This window comes from Hyperolius riggenbachi, chromosome 3, assembly GCF_040937935.1.
Source record: "Hyperolius riggenbachi isolate aHypRig1 chromosome 3, aHypRig1.pri, whole genome shotgun sequence".
NCBI lineage: Eukaryota > Metazoa > Chordata > Amphibia > Anura > Hyperoliidae > Hyperolius > Hyperolius riggenbachi.
In genome coordinates, this window is record NC_090648.1 from 213,780,875 (window position 1) to 213,802,692 (window position 21,818).

The following is a 21,818-nucleotide window of genomic DNA, read 5'->3' on the forward strand; positions in this document are numbered from 1 at the left end:
ATTAAAATGTAAATTACACACTGCACATGAATGAAAAAATCACAGACTTGCTGTGAGTTTAAAAAAATTGCCAAACGTAAAAAAAAGAGAAAAAAGTGACGCCATCGAAATGCATTAGCTGTCCGATGAATGCAAATTCAGCTAAAGGCATAATATACACACATTTTACAAATTAGTCTACAGTTCCTCATACTTTTGCTACTAAAGTTGGTTATTAAAGGATCATTTACTTCCTTTACATAGGTTAAATGGTTTAAACAATAAAATGGGTTTACTCAAGTTTTCTTTGTATAATATGAATTTTTTTTTAAATCCTAAACAATTCATTCTAAAAAGTATGCAATGTTAGGGTGAATCAGGATGGGCAAATAAATTTTCATACCGCTGTAAACAAGCCAAAGGGCGAGTCAGCATACCAGTGAGTGATCACCCGGAAATGAATATCATTTCTGGATGTCATATAGCTTTAGGAAAAACTCTACAGTACTAGCAACATATATACTGTAGATGTATGTATGTAAAAACTGCCAAATGTGAAATAAAGTCAGCACTGATATTGCTCAAAGGGTGGCACACTAATTACAAGGCTTCCAGCACTCCCAGAAAGGGGGCATCTCTGACAGAACGTATTTTAAAGATGAATCCCAGTCAAAAGGAAGCGCTTAAAGGAAACATGGACAAAGATGGACATGCATGGAGCTAAATTGTTCCTTCCCTGGTTGCTGATTCTCTGCACTTTGTATTACTGATTGCATAAATTAGCAATGGAGAAAAATCCTATTGGTGGATTTCCTAAGGGTCTTTTCACACTATGCATGTTGTGATGCGATATTATTGCAACGCAGTAGTGTTGAAAAGTGCGATGCGACACATATAGTGAAGCAAATAGTAAGTTGATAGTATGCTGCCCCTGTAAACATGCACATTGTCCAGTATATGCACAGCATACTGTGTATTATTCTGATGGACCCCAGTGCACCCAATATGTACGTACCATAGTCAGGCATGCTCAGATGTACCAAAATTCGGTTCGGGTACATTCGAATTTGGGCCCGCATGACATTCAAATTCGAATTCGCCTTCGACCACGAAATTCAGTTCGAATTCATATTCGGTTCGAGGTTACACCTAAAAATTCGTTAAAAATTCGTATTCGTAAATTCGGGGGTTTTTAGTGTGCTTTTTTTAAAGTGAATTCACTTTGAAATAGGTGTACTTAAAAAAACAAAACTGAAAACGTGACGTGTGGCACTGGCAGCAGGCAATGCATAGTGTGGACCCTAGCGGTGGGACCACTGACAGCAGCAGGATAAATACAACAGCAGCAGTAGGAGGAGGAGTGACGTGTGGCACTGAGAGCAGGCAATGCATAGTGTGGACCCTGGCGGTGGGACCACTGACAGCAGCAGGATAAATACAACAGCAGCAGTAGGAGGAGGAGTGACGTGTGGCACTGACAGCAGGCAATGCATAGTGTGGACCCTGGCGGTGGGACCACTGACAGCAGCAGGATAAATACAACAGCAGCAGCAGGAGGAGGTGGAGTGACGTGTGGCACTGACAGCAGGCAATGCATAGTGTGGACCCTGGCGGTGGGACCACTGACAGCAGCAGGATAAATACAACAGCAGCAGTAGGAGGAGGAGTGACGTGTGGCACTGACAGCAGGCAATGCATAATGTGGACTCTGGCGGTGGGACCACTGACAGCAGCAGGACAAATACAAAGCAGCAGCAGGAGAAGGTGGAGTGACGTGTGGCACTGACAGCAGGCAATGCATAGTGTGGACCCTGGCGGTGGGACCACTGACAGCAGCAGGATAAATACAACAGCAGCAGGAGGAGGTGGAGTGACGTGTGGCACTGGCAGCAGGCAATGCATAGTGTGGACCCTGGCGGTGGGACCACTGACAGCAGCAGGATAAATACAACAGCAGCAGTAGGAGGAAGAGTGACGTGTGGCACTGGCAGCAGGCAATGCATAGTGTGGACCCTGGCGGTGGGACCACTGACAGCAGCAGGATAAATACAACAGCAGCAGCTTGGAGGAGGTGGAGTGACGTGTGGCACTGGCAGCAGGCAATGCATAGTGTGAACCCTGGCGGTGGGACCACTGACAGCAGCAGGATAAATACAACAGCAGCAGGAAGAGGAGGAGTGACGTGTGGCACTGACAGCAGGCAATGCATAGTGTGGACCCTGGCGGTGGGACCTCTGACAGCAGTAGGATAAATACAACAGCAGTAGCAGGAGGAGGTGGAGTGACGTGTGGCACTGGCAGCAGGCAATGCATAGTGTGGACCCTGGTGGTGGGACCACTGACAGCAGCAGGATAAATACAACAGCAGCAGTAGGAGGAGGAGTGACGCGTGGCACTGGCAGCAGGCAATGCATAGTGTGGACCCTGGCGGTGGGACCTCTGACAGCAGTAGGATAAATACAACAGCAGCAGCAGGAGGATGTGGAGTGACGTGTGGCACTGGCAGCAGGCAATGCATAGTGTGGACCCTGGCGGTGGGACCACTGACAGCAGCAGGAAAAATACAACAACAGCAGCAGGAGGAGGAGGAGTGACGTGTGGCACTGACAGCAGGCAATGCATAGTGTGAACCCTGGCGGTGGGACCACTGACAACAGCAGGATAAATACAACAGCAGCAGTAGGAGGAGGAGTGACGCGTGGCACTGGCAGCAGGCAATGCATAGTGTGGACCCTGGCGGTGGGACCTCTGACAGCAGTAGGATAAATACAACAGCAGCAGCAGGAGGATGTGGAGTGACGTGTGGCACTGGCAGCAGGCAATGCATAGTGTGGACCCTGGCGGTGGGACCACTGACAGCAGCAGGATAAATACAACAGCAGCAGCAGGAGGAGGTGGAGTGACGTGTGGCACTGACAGCAGGCAATGCATAGTGTGGACCCTGGCGGTGGAACCACTGACAGCAGCAGGATAAATACAACAGCAGCAGTAGGAGGAGGAGTGACGTGTGGCACTGACAGCAGGCAATGCATAGTGTGGACTCTGGCGGTGGGACCACTGACAGCAGCAGGATAAATACAACAGCAGCAGTAGGAGGAGGAGTGACGTGTGGCACTGACAGCAGGCAATGCATAGTGTGGACCCTGGCGGTGGGACCACTGACAGCAGCAGGATAAATACAACAGTAGCAGTAGGAGGAGGAGTGACGTGTGGCACTGACAGCAGGCAATGCATAGTGTGGACCCTGGCGGTGGGACCACTGACAGCAGCAGGATAAATACAACAGCAGCAGTAGGAGGAGGAGTGACGTGTGGCACTGACAGCAGGCAATGCATAGTGTGGACCCTGGCGGTGGGACCACTGACAGCAGCAGGATAAATACAACAGCAGCAGTAGGAGGAGGAGTGACGTGTGGCACTGACAGCAGGCAATGCATAGTGTGGACCCTGGCGGTGGGACCTCTGTCAGCAGTAGGATAAATACAACAGCAGCAGCAGGATGAGGTGGAGTGACGTGTGGCACTGGCAGCAGGCAATGCATAGTGTGGACCCTGGTGGTGGGACCACTGACAGCAGCAGGATAAATACAACAGCAGGAGGAGGAGGAGGAGTGACGTGTGGCACTGACAGCAGGCAATGCATAGTGTGGACCCTGGCGGTGGGACCACTGACAGCAGCAGGATAAATACAACAGCAGCAGCAGGAGGAGGTGGAGTGACGTGTGGCACTGACAGAGGGCAATGCATAGTGTGGACCCTGGCGGTGGGACCACTGACAGCAGCAGGATAAATACAACAGCAGCAGTAGGAGGAGGAGTGACGTGTGGCACTGACAGCAGGCAATGCATAATGTGGACTCTGGCGGTGGGACCACTGACAGCAGCAGGATAAATACAACAGCAGCAGAAGGAGGTGGAGTGACGTGTGGCACTGGCAGCAGGCAATGCATAGTGTGGACCCTGGCGGTGGGACCACTGAAAGCAGCAGGATAAATACAACAGCAGCAGCTTAGAGGAGGTGGAATGACGTGTGGCACTGGCAGCAGGCAATGCATAGTGTGGACCCTGGCGGTGGGACCTCTGACAGCAGTAGGATAAATACAACAGCAGCAGCAGGAGGAGGTGGAGTGACGTGTGGCACTGGCAGCAGGCAATGCATAGTGTGGACCCTGGTGGTGGGACCACTGACAGCAGCAGGATAAATACAACAGCAGCAGGAGGAGGAGGAGTGACGTGTGGCACTGACAGCAGGCAATGCATAGTGTGAACCCTGGCGGTGGGACCACTGACAACAGTAGGATAAATACAACAGCAGCAGTAGGAGGAGGAGTGACGTGTGGCACTGGCAGCAGGCAATGCATAGTGTGGACCCTGGCGGTGGGACCTCTGACAGCAGTAGAATAAATACAACAGCAGCAGCAGGAGGATGTGGAGTGACGTGTGGCACTGGCAGCAGGCAATGCATAGTGTGGACCCTGGCGGTGGGACCACTGACAGCAGCAGGATAAATACAACAGCAGCAGCAGGAGGAGGTGGAGTAACATGTGGCACTGACAGCAGGCAATGCATAGTGTGGACCCTGGCGGTGGGACCACTGACAGCAGCAGGATAAATACAACAGCAGCAGTAGGAGGAGGAGTGACGTTTGGCACTGACAGCAGGCAATGCATAGTGTGGACTCTGGCGGTGGGACCACTGACAGCAGCAGGATAAATACAACAGCAGCAGGAGGAGGTGGAGTGACGTGTGGCACTGGCAGCAGGCAATGCATAGTGTGGACCCTGGCGGTGGGACCACTGACAGCAGCAGGATAAATACAACAGCAGCAGTAGGAGGAGGAGTGACGTGTGGCACTGGCAGCAGGCAATGCATAGTGTGGACCCTGGCGGTGGGACCACTGACAGCAGCAGGATAAATACAACAGCAGCAGTAGGAGGAGGAGTGACGTGTGGCACTGACAGCAGGCAATGCATAGTGTGGACCCTGGCGGTGGGACCACTGACAGCAGCAGGATAAATACAACAGTAGCAGTAGGAGGAGGAGTGACGTGTGGCACTGACAGCAGGCAATGCATAGTGTGGACCCTGGCGGTGGGACCACTGACAGCAGCAGGATAAATACAACAGCAGCAGTAGGAGGAGGTGGAGTGACGTGTGGCACTGACAGCAGGCAATGCATAGTGTGGACCCTGGTGGTGGGACCACTGACAGCAGCAGGATAAATACAACAGCAGCAGGAGGAGGAGGAGTGACGTGTGGCACTGACAGTAGGCAATGCATAGTGTGGACCCTGGCGGTGGGACCTCTGACAGCAGTAGGATAAATACAACAGCAGCAGCAGCAGGAGGAGGTGGAGTGACGTGTGGCACTGGCAGCAGGCAATGCATTGTGTGGGCGGTGGGACCACTGATAGCAGCAGGATGAAAATGAGCGCAGTGTAATATGTTGCCGCTTTAGAAATACAATAAATACATAAATAAATTGATAGGTAAATCAATGCAGCAGGCCAGCAGGAGGAGGAGGAGTCCGGTAGAAATACAATAAATAAATAAATACATAAATAAATTCATAGGTAAATCAATGCAGCAGGCCAGCAGGAGGAGGAGGAGTCCGGTAGAAATACAATAAATAAATACATAAATTCATAGGTAAATCAATGCAGCAGGCCAGCAGGAGGAGGAGGAGTCCAGTAGAAATACAATAAATCAATAAATACATAAATAAATTCATAGGTAAATCAATGCAGCAGGCCTGCAGCAGCAGCAGGAGTCCGGTAGAAATACAATAAATAAATAAATACATAAATAAATTCATAGGTAAATCAATGCAGCAGGCCAGCAGGAGGAGGAGGAGTCCGGTAGAAATATAATAAATAAATAAATACATAAATAAATTCATAGGTAAATCAATGCAGCAGGCCAGCAGCAGGAGTCCGGTAGAAATACAATAAATAAATAAATACATAAATAAATTCATATGTAAATCAATGCAGCAGGCCAGCAGGAGGAGGAGGAGGAGTCGTCACGTATGGCAGGCAGCAGGCAATGTATTGTAATTCCCAGGCAGGCACCTCATGTCCTCCTTTGGCCGACAACAGGTGCCAGGAACGTGCCTTCTATCCAGGCCTGGTTAATCTTCAAAATGTCAGTCTGTCCACGCCCTCTGTGGACAGACGAGAGCGCTTCTCGGTGACCACGCCACCGGCCGCACTGAAGCACCTCTCAGACAGCACGCTGGAAGGGGGGCAAGACAATACCTCCAGGGCGTACTGCGCAAGCTCCCTCCAGATGTGCAAGCGCTCCAACCAGTACTCCATGGGGTCCACAGGCTCTTCGCTGCCGGTGTCAAGCCCACTGAAGGACCCCATGTAGTCGGCCACCATCCGGATCATGCGCTGGCTGTGACTCTCACCGAAGGTGGCTGCTGCCCGCACCTCCTCTCTCGGCTGCTGTACCTTCATGTAGAACGCCTGCGTCAATGACAGAAGGTCTCCTGGGCGCCTGATGCTGCTGCTGCCCGCAGGCACCTGCTGCTGTGCTGCTGGCTGCTGGACAGGGACAGAGGGAGTGGAAGGCGGGGGGGGGAGGCTTCCTCCAGTCGCCGAACAAGGATCTCCTGCAACTCCCTTGCTCGCTGCTCACGGTCTCTGGCAGGCAGAAACTGATCCCACCTCCCCCTCAGCCGTGGGTCCAGGATCATGCTGATGCAGGCGTCCTCCCTCGCTTGCATACGCTTGACCTTGGGGTCTGTGCGCAGGCAGCGCAGCATGTGCGCTGCCATGGGGAACAGGGTGGACTGTCTAACAGAGACATCAGGGTCAGCGTTCTCCTCCTCCTCCTCTTGCCTCTGAGACTCTTCCTCCTCTCTCCACCCTCGCACCACTGCTGCTGCGCTCCGTTGTTCCCCCCCAGCAGCAACGTCCAGCACCTCCAACTCCTCCTCCTCCTCCAGGGACTCAAATACCTGCGGAGCAGTGGACTGCACAGGCGGCTGCTGTTCCAGCTGCTTCAGGGCCTCCTCTCCCAAATCCACCAAATCGCCAAGTGCCCTGTCCAGCAGACAAACAAAGGGCACCCACTGGCAGAGGGATGCCCGTTGTTCACTCACCAGGTTGGTTCCCTGCAGGAAGGGAGCCAACACCAAGCAGACCTGCTGCATCTGCCCCCATTGCGCGTTGGTGAGGAGCTGGAGTGTGGTGTTGCTTCTGCTGCCGGTGCCGGCGACAGTGGCATCATAGATGTACCGGTTGACAGCCCTCCTCTGCTCAACCAGCCGCTCCAACATCGCCAGGGTGGAGTTCCAGCGAGTCGGCACATCTATGATAAGGCGGTGTCGTGGCAGGCCCTCCTGCTGCTGGATGTCTGCCAGTTTTGCTGCGGCAGCTGCTGAGCGGCGGAAAGTGCACACAATTTTCCGCGCCACTTCTAACAGCTCCTCCATCCCCAGGTAGGTGCGCATGAACTTTTGCACCACCAGGTTCAGGACGTGGGCCAAGCAAGGGACGTGGAGCAAGTCTCCACTGCTGATGGCAGACAGCAGGTTGGCGGCATTGTCGAACACCACCAATCCCACAGTGAGGCCTCTGGGGGTCAGCCACGTCCTCTCCTGCTCCCTGAGGTACCGGAGCACGTTAGTTGCCATCAAGGAGTGTTTCCCCAGGCTTTTCATCTCCAGCAGCGCTTGGCAGTGGCGGGCCTTCACGCTTGCATAAGCTTCTCCAACTCATTAAAGTCCTCAAAATGTCTGCTCTGTAAGTGGGTCTGCAGGCACGAGGTACTCAATTTGTGGATATCGCGACCTCTGCTGAGACTGAGATTGCAACTGTTGCAAATTGCACGGGTCGGGTCCACTGGGCACTTGGTGAAGTACCGCCAGACTGGGGACTTCAACCTGCTCTTTGCGCTTGAGGGCTGGGGTTTTTGGGTGCCCTTGGAGGATTGTGCCTTTTTGGTTGTAGTTAGAGGTTTGCTGCGAGTGGTGGTAGCGACTGAAGCAGTAGGCTGTGGCTCCTGCCTTCCACGCCCTGTGCTGGCCGCCTTGCTGCTGCCGCGCCTCTGCACCAGAGACGCCTCCTCCTCCGATGATGAGCTGCCTTCAACCAACTGTGCTGGTGGTACTGGTGGCACATAGGAAGGATCTATCAAGTCATCATCATCATCAACCCCAAACAAATCCTTTGAGCCCGACTCAACCAACTCCTCTATCCCAACATCCCCTGCATCACGCCCCTCCTCCTCAGCGCCAACAACAAACTTCTGCACCTGTAACTCCTCCTCCTCCTTGCATGGCCCCATCATCTCCAACTCCTACTTCTCCAAAACATCCCTGTACATGGTCACAGTCTCAGGGGAGAAGAGCATGCTCTTTGAGGACAGGCTGGTTGATGGGGTCACCGTGACCATGGCCTCAAGCGCTGGTGGAGGCCTGCTGCAGACAGGAGTGCTGGTGGCACTAGTCTCGCTGCTGCTGGAGGCCTGGCTGGAAAAGGTGGCTTCCTGCCCCGCCATCATTTCCACCACAGCCTGCACCTGACTCTCCCCAATGGGCCGTGGGCGATGACCCGTCTCAAAGATGGGCGCAACACGCTGCTGTTGCGCCTCTGCTCCCTCCTCCCTGTGGTCAGTGGCTGGCAGCGCACCAGTCCCAGACCTGCTGCTGCTGGCAGTGGCTCCTGCAATGGCGCTTCCTCTCCTGGTGGTGCCTCGCCCTCTACCTCTACCTCTGCCAGTCATAGTGCACTATACAAATACAGTAAAAAAAAAATAAGTAGAAGAGGGAGGGAAAGGGTGTAAACTTTAATAAAGTCTGTGTTGGTGTGGTGACTTGGTGGTGACTAGTAGTACAGTAGTAGACACTAGTAGTATGCACGCACGCAGGTAACTAAGAAACACCTAGCGTAATAGGCTACAAGTAAGTCGTGCGGCAGACAATCGGTAACAATTACAAACGGTCACACACGTCAGCCGCAATCAATCAATAGGCTCGGGCAGGTGAGGTGACAGACAGTCACAGGTCACTCACAACGGATGCTGGTGTGGTGGCCTGTATGTGTTGTAAGTAACTTATTTATTACACACACTACAGATGATAATAAAATCACACAGTAAAATTGAAAAAATAAATTAGTGAACGGGTACTAGACTAGTAGTATAGTAGTCAGTGGCATAGCTAAGGAGCTGTGGGCCCCGATGCAAGTTTTACAATGGGGCCCCCCCAAGCACTCTATACGTAACAATTAATACGGCGCACCAAAACCTGCCAATGGCAATTACAGTGTCAGAGGTGCAAGAAAAGGATGGGAAACAGTTTGTTAAGGATTACCACTATTCAAAGTATCTATAGAAGTGATTATTATGAGCACAGGACCAATAGAGAGCTAATACTGTAGTTGAGGGAGAGCCCTTTCGGGGCCCCTCTGGCCCAAGGGCCCCGATGCAGTCGCTACCTCTGCAACCCCTATTGCTACGCCCCTGATAGTAGTAGACACTAGAAGTATGCACGCACGCAGGTAACTAAGAAACACCTAGCGTACTACGCTACAAGTATGTCGTGCGGCAGACAATCGGTGAAAATTAATAACGGTCACACACGGTCAGACGCAAATCAATCAATAGGCTCGGGCAGGTGAGGTGACAGTCAGACAGTCACAGGTCACTCACAACGGATGCTGGTGTGGTGGCCTGTATGTGTTGTAACTCTTATTTATTACACACACTACAGATGATAATAAAATCACACAGTAAAATTGAAAAAAAAAATTAGTGAACGGGTACTACACTAGTAGACTAGTAGTATAGTAGTAGACACTAGAAGTATGCACGCACGCAGGTAACTAAGAAACACCTAGCGTAATAGGCTACAAGTAAGTCGTGCGGCAGACAATCGGTGACAATTAAAAACGGTCACACACGGTCTGACGCAATTAATCAATAGGATCGCATCGGGCAGGTGAGGTGACAGACAGTCACAGGTTAGGTCACTCACAATGGATGCTGGTGGTGACCTGTCACTCACAGTCAGTAACTAACTAACACAGTACTGAAACTAATAAAGTAACAGACTACAGCAGTAATAATTAACTAAACTAGTACTACTAGTACACAACTAACTAGAATCCCTAACCTACCTAAGCTAGTAGTAGGCTAAGGCTACCTAGGCTAGCAGGCCTAGCCTGCTCACAGACTAACACTAGCCTAGCACAGTATACACTATACACTAGCTGACTAAAAACAATCAAAATACTAGCTAACTATATAAGACAACAATAAATGTGTTTAGGAGGTGTTTAGGAAGCAAAACGCTAGGTTTAGCAGTGAAAAGCACTTGCTCAGACACAGCACAGCACTGGAGAATCTCTCAGTACCAGCAGCAGTCACACAAGTGCGTGGCTCCGCAACATGGCTGCCGCCTTATATAGAGGAGGGGAGGGCCAGGCTCCCCTCCTCTGATTGGTTGCTAGGGTTGCCAGCTCCTCGGCAGGAGGACTTCTGATTGGCCCAATCACGTCCTCCCCGAATCCCGAAGCCGAAATCAAACCCACAGCTCCATCAGGCCGAATTCCAGCGCGCGCATTCGGCATGCTTCGTATTCAGGTTCGGCTTGGAATCGCAGCATTCGGGTTCGGATTCGCATGCGGCAAACCTAAAAAACACCCAAATTTTTGGGGGAAACTTCGCATTCGGGGTCCTGCTGAGCAACCCTGATAGAAATAACATTCCATTGTATTGGCATGCAATTATATTGTCAGTTGCACTGCAACGCAACAGGCGTAGTGTGAACGGACCCTAAATAAAATGGTGTGTGCGACTTGCAGTGGCAAATAGGGATATACTGAATAATAGCTGGCTCTTGATATTCTCACAGTGTTGTGATCTCAGATCATAGGTGGCAATGTTACTGCATACCACTGTAACCACTAGTTAATGCAAGGCTACATAACTGATGAGTACTGAAGCCCATATAAAGTACTTAAGAAAAGCGATTGGCTACAGAATAACTGAACAGATTACAGTTTACACATTATTCTAGGAGAGATAGTGTTAGAGGTTCAGGAAGGGAGACGTTAGATTTAGCACTCAGGGTAAGGAGGTCAGGGTTAGGAAGGGATATATATTAGGAGAGTGATTAGGATTAGGCATTATGAACAAATAATATATTTGGTAGAAGGGAGCTCAAGTGAAGTCACTTTAGAACCAATATAGACAGGGAAAAGCTGCCTAGAAAACAATGGAAGGGGGGGGTGAGTTGGAAGTGCATCCAATGCAGTGACAGGTGACTATATATAAAATATACAAATGACTGAAAGATCAAATAGAGGCAGAATATAGAGCAGTGGGGTCAGTGAAAGAGCCTATACAAGTAAAGTTGTGAAAAGTGACCCTATTTGTTGCTAGCTTTCTGTCCAAGTCATCTGTTATCCGTAGGGGGGATGCAGAATTTTTGTTTATCACTTAATACTGGTTCAGGTTTCTCTGCATCAGTAATGTGTACACAGAGGCCACACAGTATTATGTAAGACTATTTAATTAGCCACTAAATTTCTCTTCTTTGCTCTTTCCTTGCATCAGAAAAATTCCCATGGGGATGGAGACTTTCATGTGCCACCAGCAGAAAGGCCCAGTGCACACCAAAAACCTCTAGCAGATCTGCGAACGCTAAAGGTTTTTGAAGCAGATTTTCAGAGCGATTCCTAGGTATGTTTAGGGCCCATTCACACTAGAACGCATTGCCTGCGATTTCGGCAAAACGCTCAAACACTGTGCTATAATACCCTATGGGCCCATTCTTACTTGGTCTATTTGCGTTAATCACCAGTGATTAACACAAATCGGCAGATGCAAACGCGTAGCCTGCACCATTTTCAGGTGATTTCCCGGCAATCGCGGTTTAGTGCTATAGAAGCGCTAATCACAATCGCGGAAAAATCGCTGCGGCGTCCAGTGATTTTTCTGCGTTAATGACGGAAAAATCACTCCCGCAGTTTTGCGCTTTTAGGTGTGAATGGGGCCTGAGAGGTTTTCTAAACATGCCTAGCATTTTTTGGAGCGTTTTTGTGTAGCAGATTTCATATATTGTTACGGTAAAGCAGTTACTGAACACCTTCTGTAACAAAAACACCTGAAAAAACGCTCTGATCTAGCGGTTTTCCACTTTCCTATACTTTAACATTGGGGCAGAAACGCCTCAGAAATCTGAAAAATGCTGCAGCCCCCGAGTTTGCGTTTGTGGAAAAAACGAACTGCTCTGGTGTGCACCATCCCATTGAAATACATTAGCCATGCGGTTTTCTATCCCCAAGTGTTTTTAAAAATGCTCATGGACCGCTCTGGTGTGCACCAGTCCAAACACCCTGTAATGCTGCATAGTGATGGTTAAGTAGATGCAAATAACATTGAGTTGATGCAAATGTGTGCAAATTTTTGCAGCTTGAAAATGAACCAATCAAATACTGCTGAGTGCTAAGGTAAAATTCCATTGGTCCATTTTCAAGCTGCATAAATTTGCATAAAAATTTGCATCAACTTGAAGTTCTTTGCATCTACTTGACCATCACTATTACTGCAACAAGCACAAGAGAAGCAAAGGAGGAGGACAAGAACACAGGGAGTGGTATAGTATTTTTTGATAGGACTTTAGGCTGCTTTCACATTGGGACGTTACAGGCGCACCTTAGAGCAGCCTGTAACGCAGCCCAACTCACAGTAATGAAAAATCAATGGGCTGTTCACAGTGCCCACATTGCGTTACAGTGTAACGCTGGACGTTATTTGAAAGTGCAGCATGCTGTGTGTTCTAAGCGGCTTTAGCCGTGTTAGACTGTTTGCACATGCTCAGTATTGTGTTTTTTTTATTTTGAGCAGGAGGAGGAGGGGAGAGTCCGCTATTGTTAGCCACATGGCTAATTGATATTCACTGCACTGCAGTGTAGTGGTGGGAAGTTCAGCTCGATTAATTGAATCGATTCATTGAAAAGAGCCGGACTTCCCATTACAATACAATACAATAACATTTCTATAGCGCTTTTCTCCAATAGGACTCAAAGCGCTTAGGCTGCTCTGCCTCTGAATCGATTCTGAACAGTAGAGATAGGATATGTCTATACAGCCTCAGCCCTACAATGTTGCCCGAAGGATTGGGTCTTCAACCCTGCCTGGCAACATGTCGGACATGTGTACAAGGCTTAACACTCTTACTTACAATGACATGCGGAAACTGGTGCCATTGGAGTGCTAGCGATTCATATAAAACTGATTTCAGCTAGCAGAAATAACGTGGAAAAAAAGGCTTTTCCTACCCAGGAGTGAGTTGAGAACCTCATCTCACAGGCTGATGTGAGGACAGAGATTAGCAAGGGACCGGGCTATTAGATGTGCTGCCTCATGAAGGACCTCTGGCCCTGAATATCAATATAATGGAGGGAAGAAAAGACCTTATACACACACTGGTATACAGTATGAATTTCTATTTTCACCTGATCAATTCAGATCTGTAGTAAGCTCAGAGGGGAAAAAAGGAAAGCAATCTCATTTTCATGGCAGCAATGATATCTGTAGACACAAATACTGTGCAGTTATGATAATCAATACTTTTCATACATTTCTAGATTAAATGTAGTGCTTTCCCTCATGCTGCAATTTACTGAACAGATTTGACAATCTAAATGCACATTCATAGAAAGCCCTACATCAATAAACAGGAAGACTTGCAGAAGTTTAAGAATATGGAGTGGGTGATGGTGCATAATAAGCCTTACAAGCCTTATAGATTCATCCGTGTTAATTACACAACACAATCTAGTGCATGTGAGGGGTATGCCCTTTTACACAAGATGATGAGCATGATGAACTCCACTACATTGTGAGGCATCCGTCAGAGTGCAAAATAAATGAAGCTAAAAATAAAAGACTAAAATCCCTTTTACCATGTGTGTAATCCCTCTCTTAACATTATTGCTTTTAGTAGTACAGCCTCCTAAGAAGCTTTTCCGAACACTGACTGTGCACATGGTATATTAAATTAGTAGAGTGTGGAAGACCAGGATTACAGAATGTATACAGACAATGTATACAGTGCAAGGAAAAAAAAACTCTTTTTCTTTTAAATATATTTTAACCATTTTCATGTAATCACAAACAGGTAAACTGAAGCATATAGGGCAATATCCAAACTTGCATACAGTTTCCTGTAGAAAACTTTTCATGTCAAGCCCCTCATATGCTATAACAGAAGAATAGGCAGAAGTTTAACATCCCCCCCCCCATCCTTTCCCCACCTACCCTCTCTTCTTTTCACTAAGCAGGCTGACACTATCTCTCTCAAGATCTCTGTATTGTGCTAGCACACTTCCACAGTTCCAGGCAGCCTAGAGTGCCTTTTAATTGTTCCATAGCATTCCAACCCATATATTTAAATGGTTCCATTAAAGTGTGAAGATCTGTTTGTGACATGGTATGCAGGAGAAATGCCTTCCATAGTTTAACAAACCGTTTAGTACCTCTTTCTTTGTTTGTTAAAGATAAAAACAAGGAACACCAAGAGCCCCAATAGTGTAATATGTACTGGTAAATGGTTACTAGATAGAGTAAATATTAAAACTCACAAACCAGGGATACCATTAGGTAACCACTGTAAAGGCAGGTGGGGAGATTTTCCTGACCCCACTCAGGATCAGGTATAAGAAGTTGCTCTCTGTAGATGAGAAAAGGGGGGTTCAAACCTCCACCCAGGGTGGACTCAATATTATGTAGGAGAACAGAGGCGCCAAAAGGATAAAAGGAAGCTAAATGAGCTTACAAACCAAATTCTTGATAAATAGAGGAGGTAGTGGTGGACTTACCAAGTTTGTTAGTTAAAGCATCAACTTTGTCCATATCCATGATATGATGCAATTCCTCTGTGAGATACCATATTGACGGTGCAGTTGATTATATCCATCGATTATATACAATATGACCTTACGGGCTGCTATCAGAATGATATGCACCATATTCTGTACATTCTTTGGTCCTGCATTATCCCTCCCCCGCCCTTCCTTTTCCATTGCATTAAATAGAAGCATTAAAGAGAATCTGTATTGTTAAAATCGCACAAAAGTAAACATACCAGTGCGTTAGGGGACATCTCCTATTACCCTCTGTCACAATTTTGCCGCTCCTCGCCGCATTAAAAGTGGTTAAAAACAGTTTTACAAAGTTTGTTTATAAACAAACAAAATGGCCACCAAAACAGGAAGTAGGTTGATGTACAGTATGTCCACACATAGAAAATACATCCATACACAAGCAGGCTGTATACAGCCTTCCTTTTGAATCTCAAGAGATCATTTGTGTGTTTCTTTCCCCCTGCAGCTATCTTCCACTGAAGTGTCAGGCTGTTTCTTCCTGCAGAGTGCAGACAGCTCTGCCTGTATGTAATTCCTCTGTATGTGAAAGCCCAGCCAGCTCAGAGGAGGATTTATCCAGCTTGTAAAAGATAAGAGAGAAGAGGGAAGCTGCTCTGATCTAAATAATACACAGGCAGTGTGCAGAGAGGGGCCTGGATGGGGGAGATGCATCACAGAACCACAACACTGAAGAACTTGGCAGCCTTCCAGACAGGCCTGACAAGAGAGAGAAAAGTTGATTTATTACAGAGATGGTGATAGTAGAACGTGCTGCAGTAAGCCAGAACACATTAGAATAGCTTTTGGAACTTGTAGGATGATAAAAAACAGGATGCAATTTTTGTTACGGAGTCTCTTTAAAGGGTGCATAGCAAGATCTACTCAGCTCACACTCTTGATAAAGACCACAACTTGGGACCAATACCGTTGGATTTTTGTACAGGACCACACACAATGGACTATGTCTGCTCTAGTTTCCTTGCATTTCGGACACCATTCTACACAACCCTCCCCCTTGGATTGCTATAGTGAATATTGAATGCATAATTTTTCCTGATAGATCATTAATAAATGTGATTCTCAATCTCTCACTAATAATACGTTTCCCTTCAATTATGCGAGTCTCCAACTAGGGAGCTTCGAAGTACCTACACCACATTCTCATATTATGGACTGCTTTATCTTTCACCATTAATTCCAAAAGTTCCCGTTTAATTTGTGACAAGGACAATTTCCCACTGTACCGCACTTTGATTGGCCCAATAGGCTGCCTGTCACTTGTCAGGCAGTCTATTGGGCCAATCAAAGTGCGGGGTTAACGTCCTTTAAGGTGATTGGACCCGCAGGGGCCAGGGCAGGACGAGTGGAGCTCTCGTCATTGCCACTTAGCAGGCATAAGTTCATAGCACTCGCTATGCTACTCTGACAAGGCACTTTAACTCTGATAAGGCATGCTAAGCATGCAGTAAGTGGAGCAAAAGGAGATAGCGAGCTTTACAGGAGGTAATGCTTGCTATTTGTTATAGTGAATCAACCCCTTGTGGCAAAGAAAAGCTATATCTGAACTCTGCTCACACACTTTATTTCCACACATACCCTCTATTTGCACAGCAACAGCTCATTTCACTAGAAACTAATCTCTTTCCATTTCTGTGAGTCTCTATAAGGTCAATGGTAAGGTCTAGAGAGCTTAACCTTGCTGTACCCATAGTGCAAACTAAATTTTGGCAGGAGAGGTGCTGAGGCAGAAAAAGCCCCTTAAAGGAATACTATCGATGTATGCATTTATTTTTAAATGCTGTATGTTGTAGCACACATTAGGGCAAGTACTAGGAGCAATTTGATTCCTCACACAGCTGTTCCTCTCAGCTGTAAAATCCTCCATCAGTTTTGGCGTCAGTGTTGGATACAAAATGTATCTAATACTGAGCTCCCAGAGGGCTAGACCATGTCTCTGCAAAGGGGAGATGCTATCAACTCCTTAGTTTATAGTTTAATTATCACCTTGCTGAAAGAATCTTATTGATATGGTGGTAAGGGGTTAAAGATTCTAGCAATGTGTGTTTATTATCTTTGCTTCTCTTGACTGATAAAGATACTAATAATGCTAATTGTAGACAGTGGTCTGCCCCTCTCAGCAGCTTGTAAAGTGGATGCAGCCTGGAGTGAATCCCTCAAGCAGGCAGCCAGTCTGAGTGTAAACACAGATTATTGTTATAGCTAGTTATATTCCAGCAATATTACAGCTCATTTAGTTACCTGTTACCACCTCAGATCAGCCTATTTCTCCTCATGTCTCCTGCATGCTGTGAGTGACACAGTGAAATATATTTGTGAGCTGTGTGACAGAGTAACCAAGCAGCTCAGGGTGACCCAAACTACTATGAGCTGTGTGAGAAATGAATTGTTAAGCAGGGATAGTGAGAGAGAGACCTGGGTGAATAAATAAAGTGCCCCTAGCACTAGTGGTAATGTGTACACTAATATAGAGTATTAAAAAAAAAAGTCGTTTCAATCGATAGTACTCCTTTAATGAATGAAGCACCAGTCACTTTACAAAGCACTCAGCCCAGATTTGCACTTCAGCTGCTGGAAAGGGTCAGAACACTACTTTGCAACACCACAAACGTCTTCAAAGCAATGACATCATGGAACCTATTCAACAGAATCAGCACTACACAACCTACTAGAGTATAGGGTAAGAAGTTAGTTTAAGTATGTACAATGCTCAAAATAAAATAAACACTATGAAAACATATCAGATCTCCATGGGCAAATACTCATTCTGGGTAATGTGTTAGGAACTAAAGTATGCCACATTGCGTGATGGAAAGAAGGCTAGCGTATTCTACCAAAATTTAATTGCATACATCACAATTGTGCTTAGTTTTTTGTATGGATTAAGGTCATGCAGCCATGGGACCAGTCAATAGTATCAGTTCTTTCATCTTCCAGGAACTGTCTACATACTCTTGCCACTTGAGAATGGGCATTATCGCACACAAAAAGGAACCAAGGACCCACTGCACTAATGTAGGGTCTGACAGTGGGTCTAAGGATTTCATCTCAACACCCAATGGCAGTCAAGGTGCCACTGTCTAGCCTAGAAAGGTCTGTGGGTCCCTCCATGGATATGCCTTTCCAGACCATCAATGACTCACCACCAAACTGGTCTTGCTAAATGATGTCACAGGAAAAATAACATTCTCAATTCCCTTTCACATCTGACACATATACTCAGGGTGAGACCTCTGTGAAAAGCACAGGGTGCCGGTAACAGACCTGTCAATGCTGCCATTCTATGGCAAATCCCAATTGAGCTCCCTGGTGTTGGGCAATGAACTCAGGGCCCATTAGAGGGCCTCAGGTCTCCCTCATGAAGTCTGTTCCTTTGTATGTACTTTGTACTGACAAATATCTAAGGGTTTTACATTCAAGCCTGAATAGTTTATTCTAGAAGATTTTCTGTATTCTAGTGTGACCAGCAGGGACTCCAATCCCGGAGATCTTGTCCTGTGCATTCTTTGTCCACTAGGGATACTAGCTCATCATCCCTTGAAGGCTGATCTGGTGAAGGTAGGAGCTCCTCATCCTTGGTGTGCCCATGTTATCCAATAATGATCAGTTCAGGACAGACTAGAATGCTGAGATAACAGTGTGTACGAGTAAAACAATGTATGTCGGTACATAGGCCATGGTAAAGGTGGGCTTCACTAGAGAAAAGCAGAGTTCAGATATACTGGTGAATTAGGTATGCACTGTCTGTATAAACTGGTGTCATACAATGCGGAGATGTCTAAGGTAGAGAAGTACAGGAACCATGAAAGTCAAAGATCCCCTTCCAAGACAATTGGTCTGTGTAAACATTTTTTCCTGGCACTTCTCTATATCTTATTGCACTCAGCAACAATCTTCTACTATTTTTTTCAAAAATAAAATGGTGTCCTACCCAGCATATTAAACAAATATTTATGACTAGTTCTAATTCTTAAAATTTCTGTTTACTTACAAAAAGTTGGTATTAACACAATCTGCTTTATGCAGGATGGAGCGGGATGCTATGTATGCACAACGCAAAGCTGAGAGAGCCACACTGCGCACTCACTTCAGAGACAAGTACCGACTACCAAAGGTAAAATCCAATGGTGTAGTGTAAGGGCCTTTGCAATGCACAATAGTATTTACTACATATCAGGAAAAACCTGAGAAATTCAGGAAGATTTCTGACATACTGCATCATTTGCAAACTGTTATCTTTTGATAAAATAAAAAGGTTAAATACTAGCTTTGAAGTATACACAGCAGCCATTCTAGTGTGGATTACAATCTAAATCATTCTGCTGCCAAAAGATTAATTACCAAAATTAATAACTTTTAAACTCTCCATTTCTTTTTTTAATCAGCATTGTTTGCACGCCCAGATGAAACTAATTTGTGTTAACCCTTTAAAAAGCCACACTGCATTAAACTTGCTGTTTTACTGCTTCATTTGCATACAAAGAACACTGCTCTCTCTAATGCTGGGAATACACGGTTCGTTTTTGCCTTCGTTTAAACCTTCGATTCGTTCGGTAAACGAATCGAGTGTTGAAAACGTATGTGAAAATAGTCATAATCTCATTATAGTTTCGATTAATAGACCCCAAAAACGAACGACTAGTGATCGAACATGTTTGATATTATCTCTCTTTATCCATCTAATCGAGCCATTGGTAGGCTTGATGGCTGTTCAGATCGATTATATATTCGTTTATGCTAGTCCGTCCCTGTAAAAAGGGATTTTCGTTTCGTTTCTTTGCAGCCTTCGATCATTGGAAAAACGAAACCATCAGAATCGAAAAAAAAAACGAAACCGTGGGTGGTGATATTAACCGTATGACCGATTATTTCGGGATCGAAAAGGACAAAAGGCACAATCGAAACGAAGGTTTAAACGAAGGCAAAAACGAACCATGTATTCCCAGCATAAGGTGCCCATTGATGAGATAATATTGATTGTACTGTATAAGGTTACCGCTTCTAATTAATATGATGGGGCACCTAAACACAGGTGCATAAACAAGCATCTTCCTGAAGCAAAACTACCCCAGTGCCAGCCTGTCCTATTGCTTAAAACACACCCTCCCATTACTCACCCTTCATGTACAGTAGCAAGAAAAAGTATGTGAGCCCTTTGGAATTATATGAATTTCTGCACAAATTGATCATATTGGATGAATAAAATCACACGGATGAATGGTGTCCGAACTTTGTCTTAATTTTTCCATTCATTGTATATTCACTTGGTTTATTGTTCCACTAAATAGATGAAAGGTAGCCATACATCTAGCGATGATGGGCAGATTCAACCAAGAGACAAATCTCTCTCCAATCGAATCTGATGAGAGAGATCTGGCAGCTGCCCATATACCAAGGGCTGATTCCCAATAAATTTCATGCTGAAATCGATCCAAAATCGGCCTTGTGCGTCGCATCCATCCGCCTCGCCGCCCCAACACTGTCCCCTAATGAAAAATTTCCCCTCGGTGCCCAGTGTAAAGTATACATTACTTGTCCGCGGGCCTTTGCTTGTCCCTCACTGACTTCCGGGACACCTCCGTTTTGCATACACGTGTGCCCCACGTGGTTTCCTAGTAAGGGCGCGGGTGTGACATGCACCCTTACTAAAGAACCACGTGGGGTGCGCATGGACAGGTGAATGCGCCCGGAGCAGCCGAGGGACAAACACAGGCCGCGGACCAGTAATGTATACCTTGCCCAGGGCACCGGGGGGACAGCGCCGGTGATTGTCACATTCGTCGATCATCGCGAGTGCACGCTGTTTCTGCCCGCATTGACGGTCAAGCATGCACTTCACGGCACCGATTTTCATCCAAGTCGACTGATGTATGGCCACCTTTAGGATAGGAACCTTAACTCTGAGTTCTAAGTAGATGTATTCATGTTTATCCCATCATGTCGTATGTCCAGTTTCCCAGCCAGCAGCAGCATTACTGTACAACATCCCCAAGACCTACATGAGCCGCTAAGGCAGCCACTGGTAATTACATAGCGGTGCTCGAGTTACACGCCCAGGTGCCACTATAGCCACTAATTACATACATAGCGGCACCCAAATTAACAGACGCGTCTCGCGACATTTTTATCTGCTTCATGCGCAGTGCGCACACTACCCCGGCTTGAATATCTTAGCATTCCTGTAAAAAATAAAATCTACACATGAATTATAAATCAATTTAAATCCTATATAGCTGTAACTTACAGTAGCTCTGACAAGTCTCTAGACCCTGAGAATCCCCCCTGAGAAGATGGACTAGTCCAAAACTAGTCCATCTTCTTATGGGGGAGTCTCAGGAATTCTGTTATTTTCAAATGCCCCGTCTGGATGGCAGTGACATAATCCAACTGCTAGAACAGTGTGAATGCAGGGAGACAGATTTGGCAGCATCTTTGTTTTAGTCCTTTTAGGAAGTGCTTTTTAAAGAATAAAAGTAATACTGGTAGCTCCTCAAAAGGAGATAAACTAGTTTAAAGCCTGATATACACTTGAGACTAACGTTGCCCATCAGCAATCGGAGCACGAGCCCTCGGGCGACATTTTTTGGACTAGGCTGTACAGACATGGTCACTATGGAGTGCGGAGGAGTGCGTGTGAAATGCAGTCGGGAAGCGTTTGGGCAAGATGATCCAGCGTGCTGGATCTCTCACTGAAATATTGGGACCATCGTACACACCCTATATTCTCTCCAGAGGCAGTCTAGCTTGCATGTGTATGGACCTTAAAACCTGCCAGATCTGTGCGATTTCTACTACCTGCTGTGACAGTAACATAGGAAAAAAGCAATTTATAGTGCATCTCAGTCTGAGACAAATGTACGTTTTACATGTATGCATACAACATACAAGTATACTTTAAAAAGTACCTGCAACAACTCATAGCAGAACATTATTCAAGCTACCCA

At 46.6% G+C, this 21,818-nt stretch overlaps 1 protein-coding gene across 1 annotated transcript in view; it reads left to right on the top strand.

Moving 5' to 3' along the window:
- CPLX3 (complexin 3) overlaps positions 1–21,818 on the top strand; it is a 42,226-nt gene that overhangs the window by 16,068 nt on the left and 4,340 nt on the right. Inside the window, exon 2 of the mRNA XM_068275680.1 lies at positions 18,901–18,988. Coding sequence (XP_068131781.1) covers positions 18,901–18,988 — 88 coding nt within the window. The remainder of the gene's footprint in view (positions 1–18,900; positions 18,989–21,818) is intronic.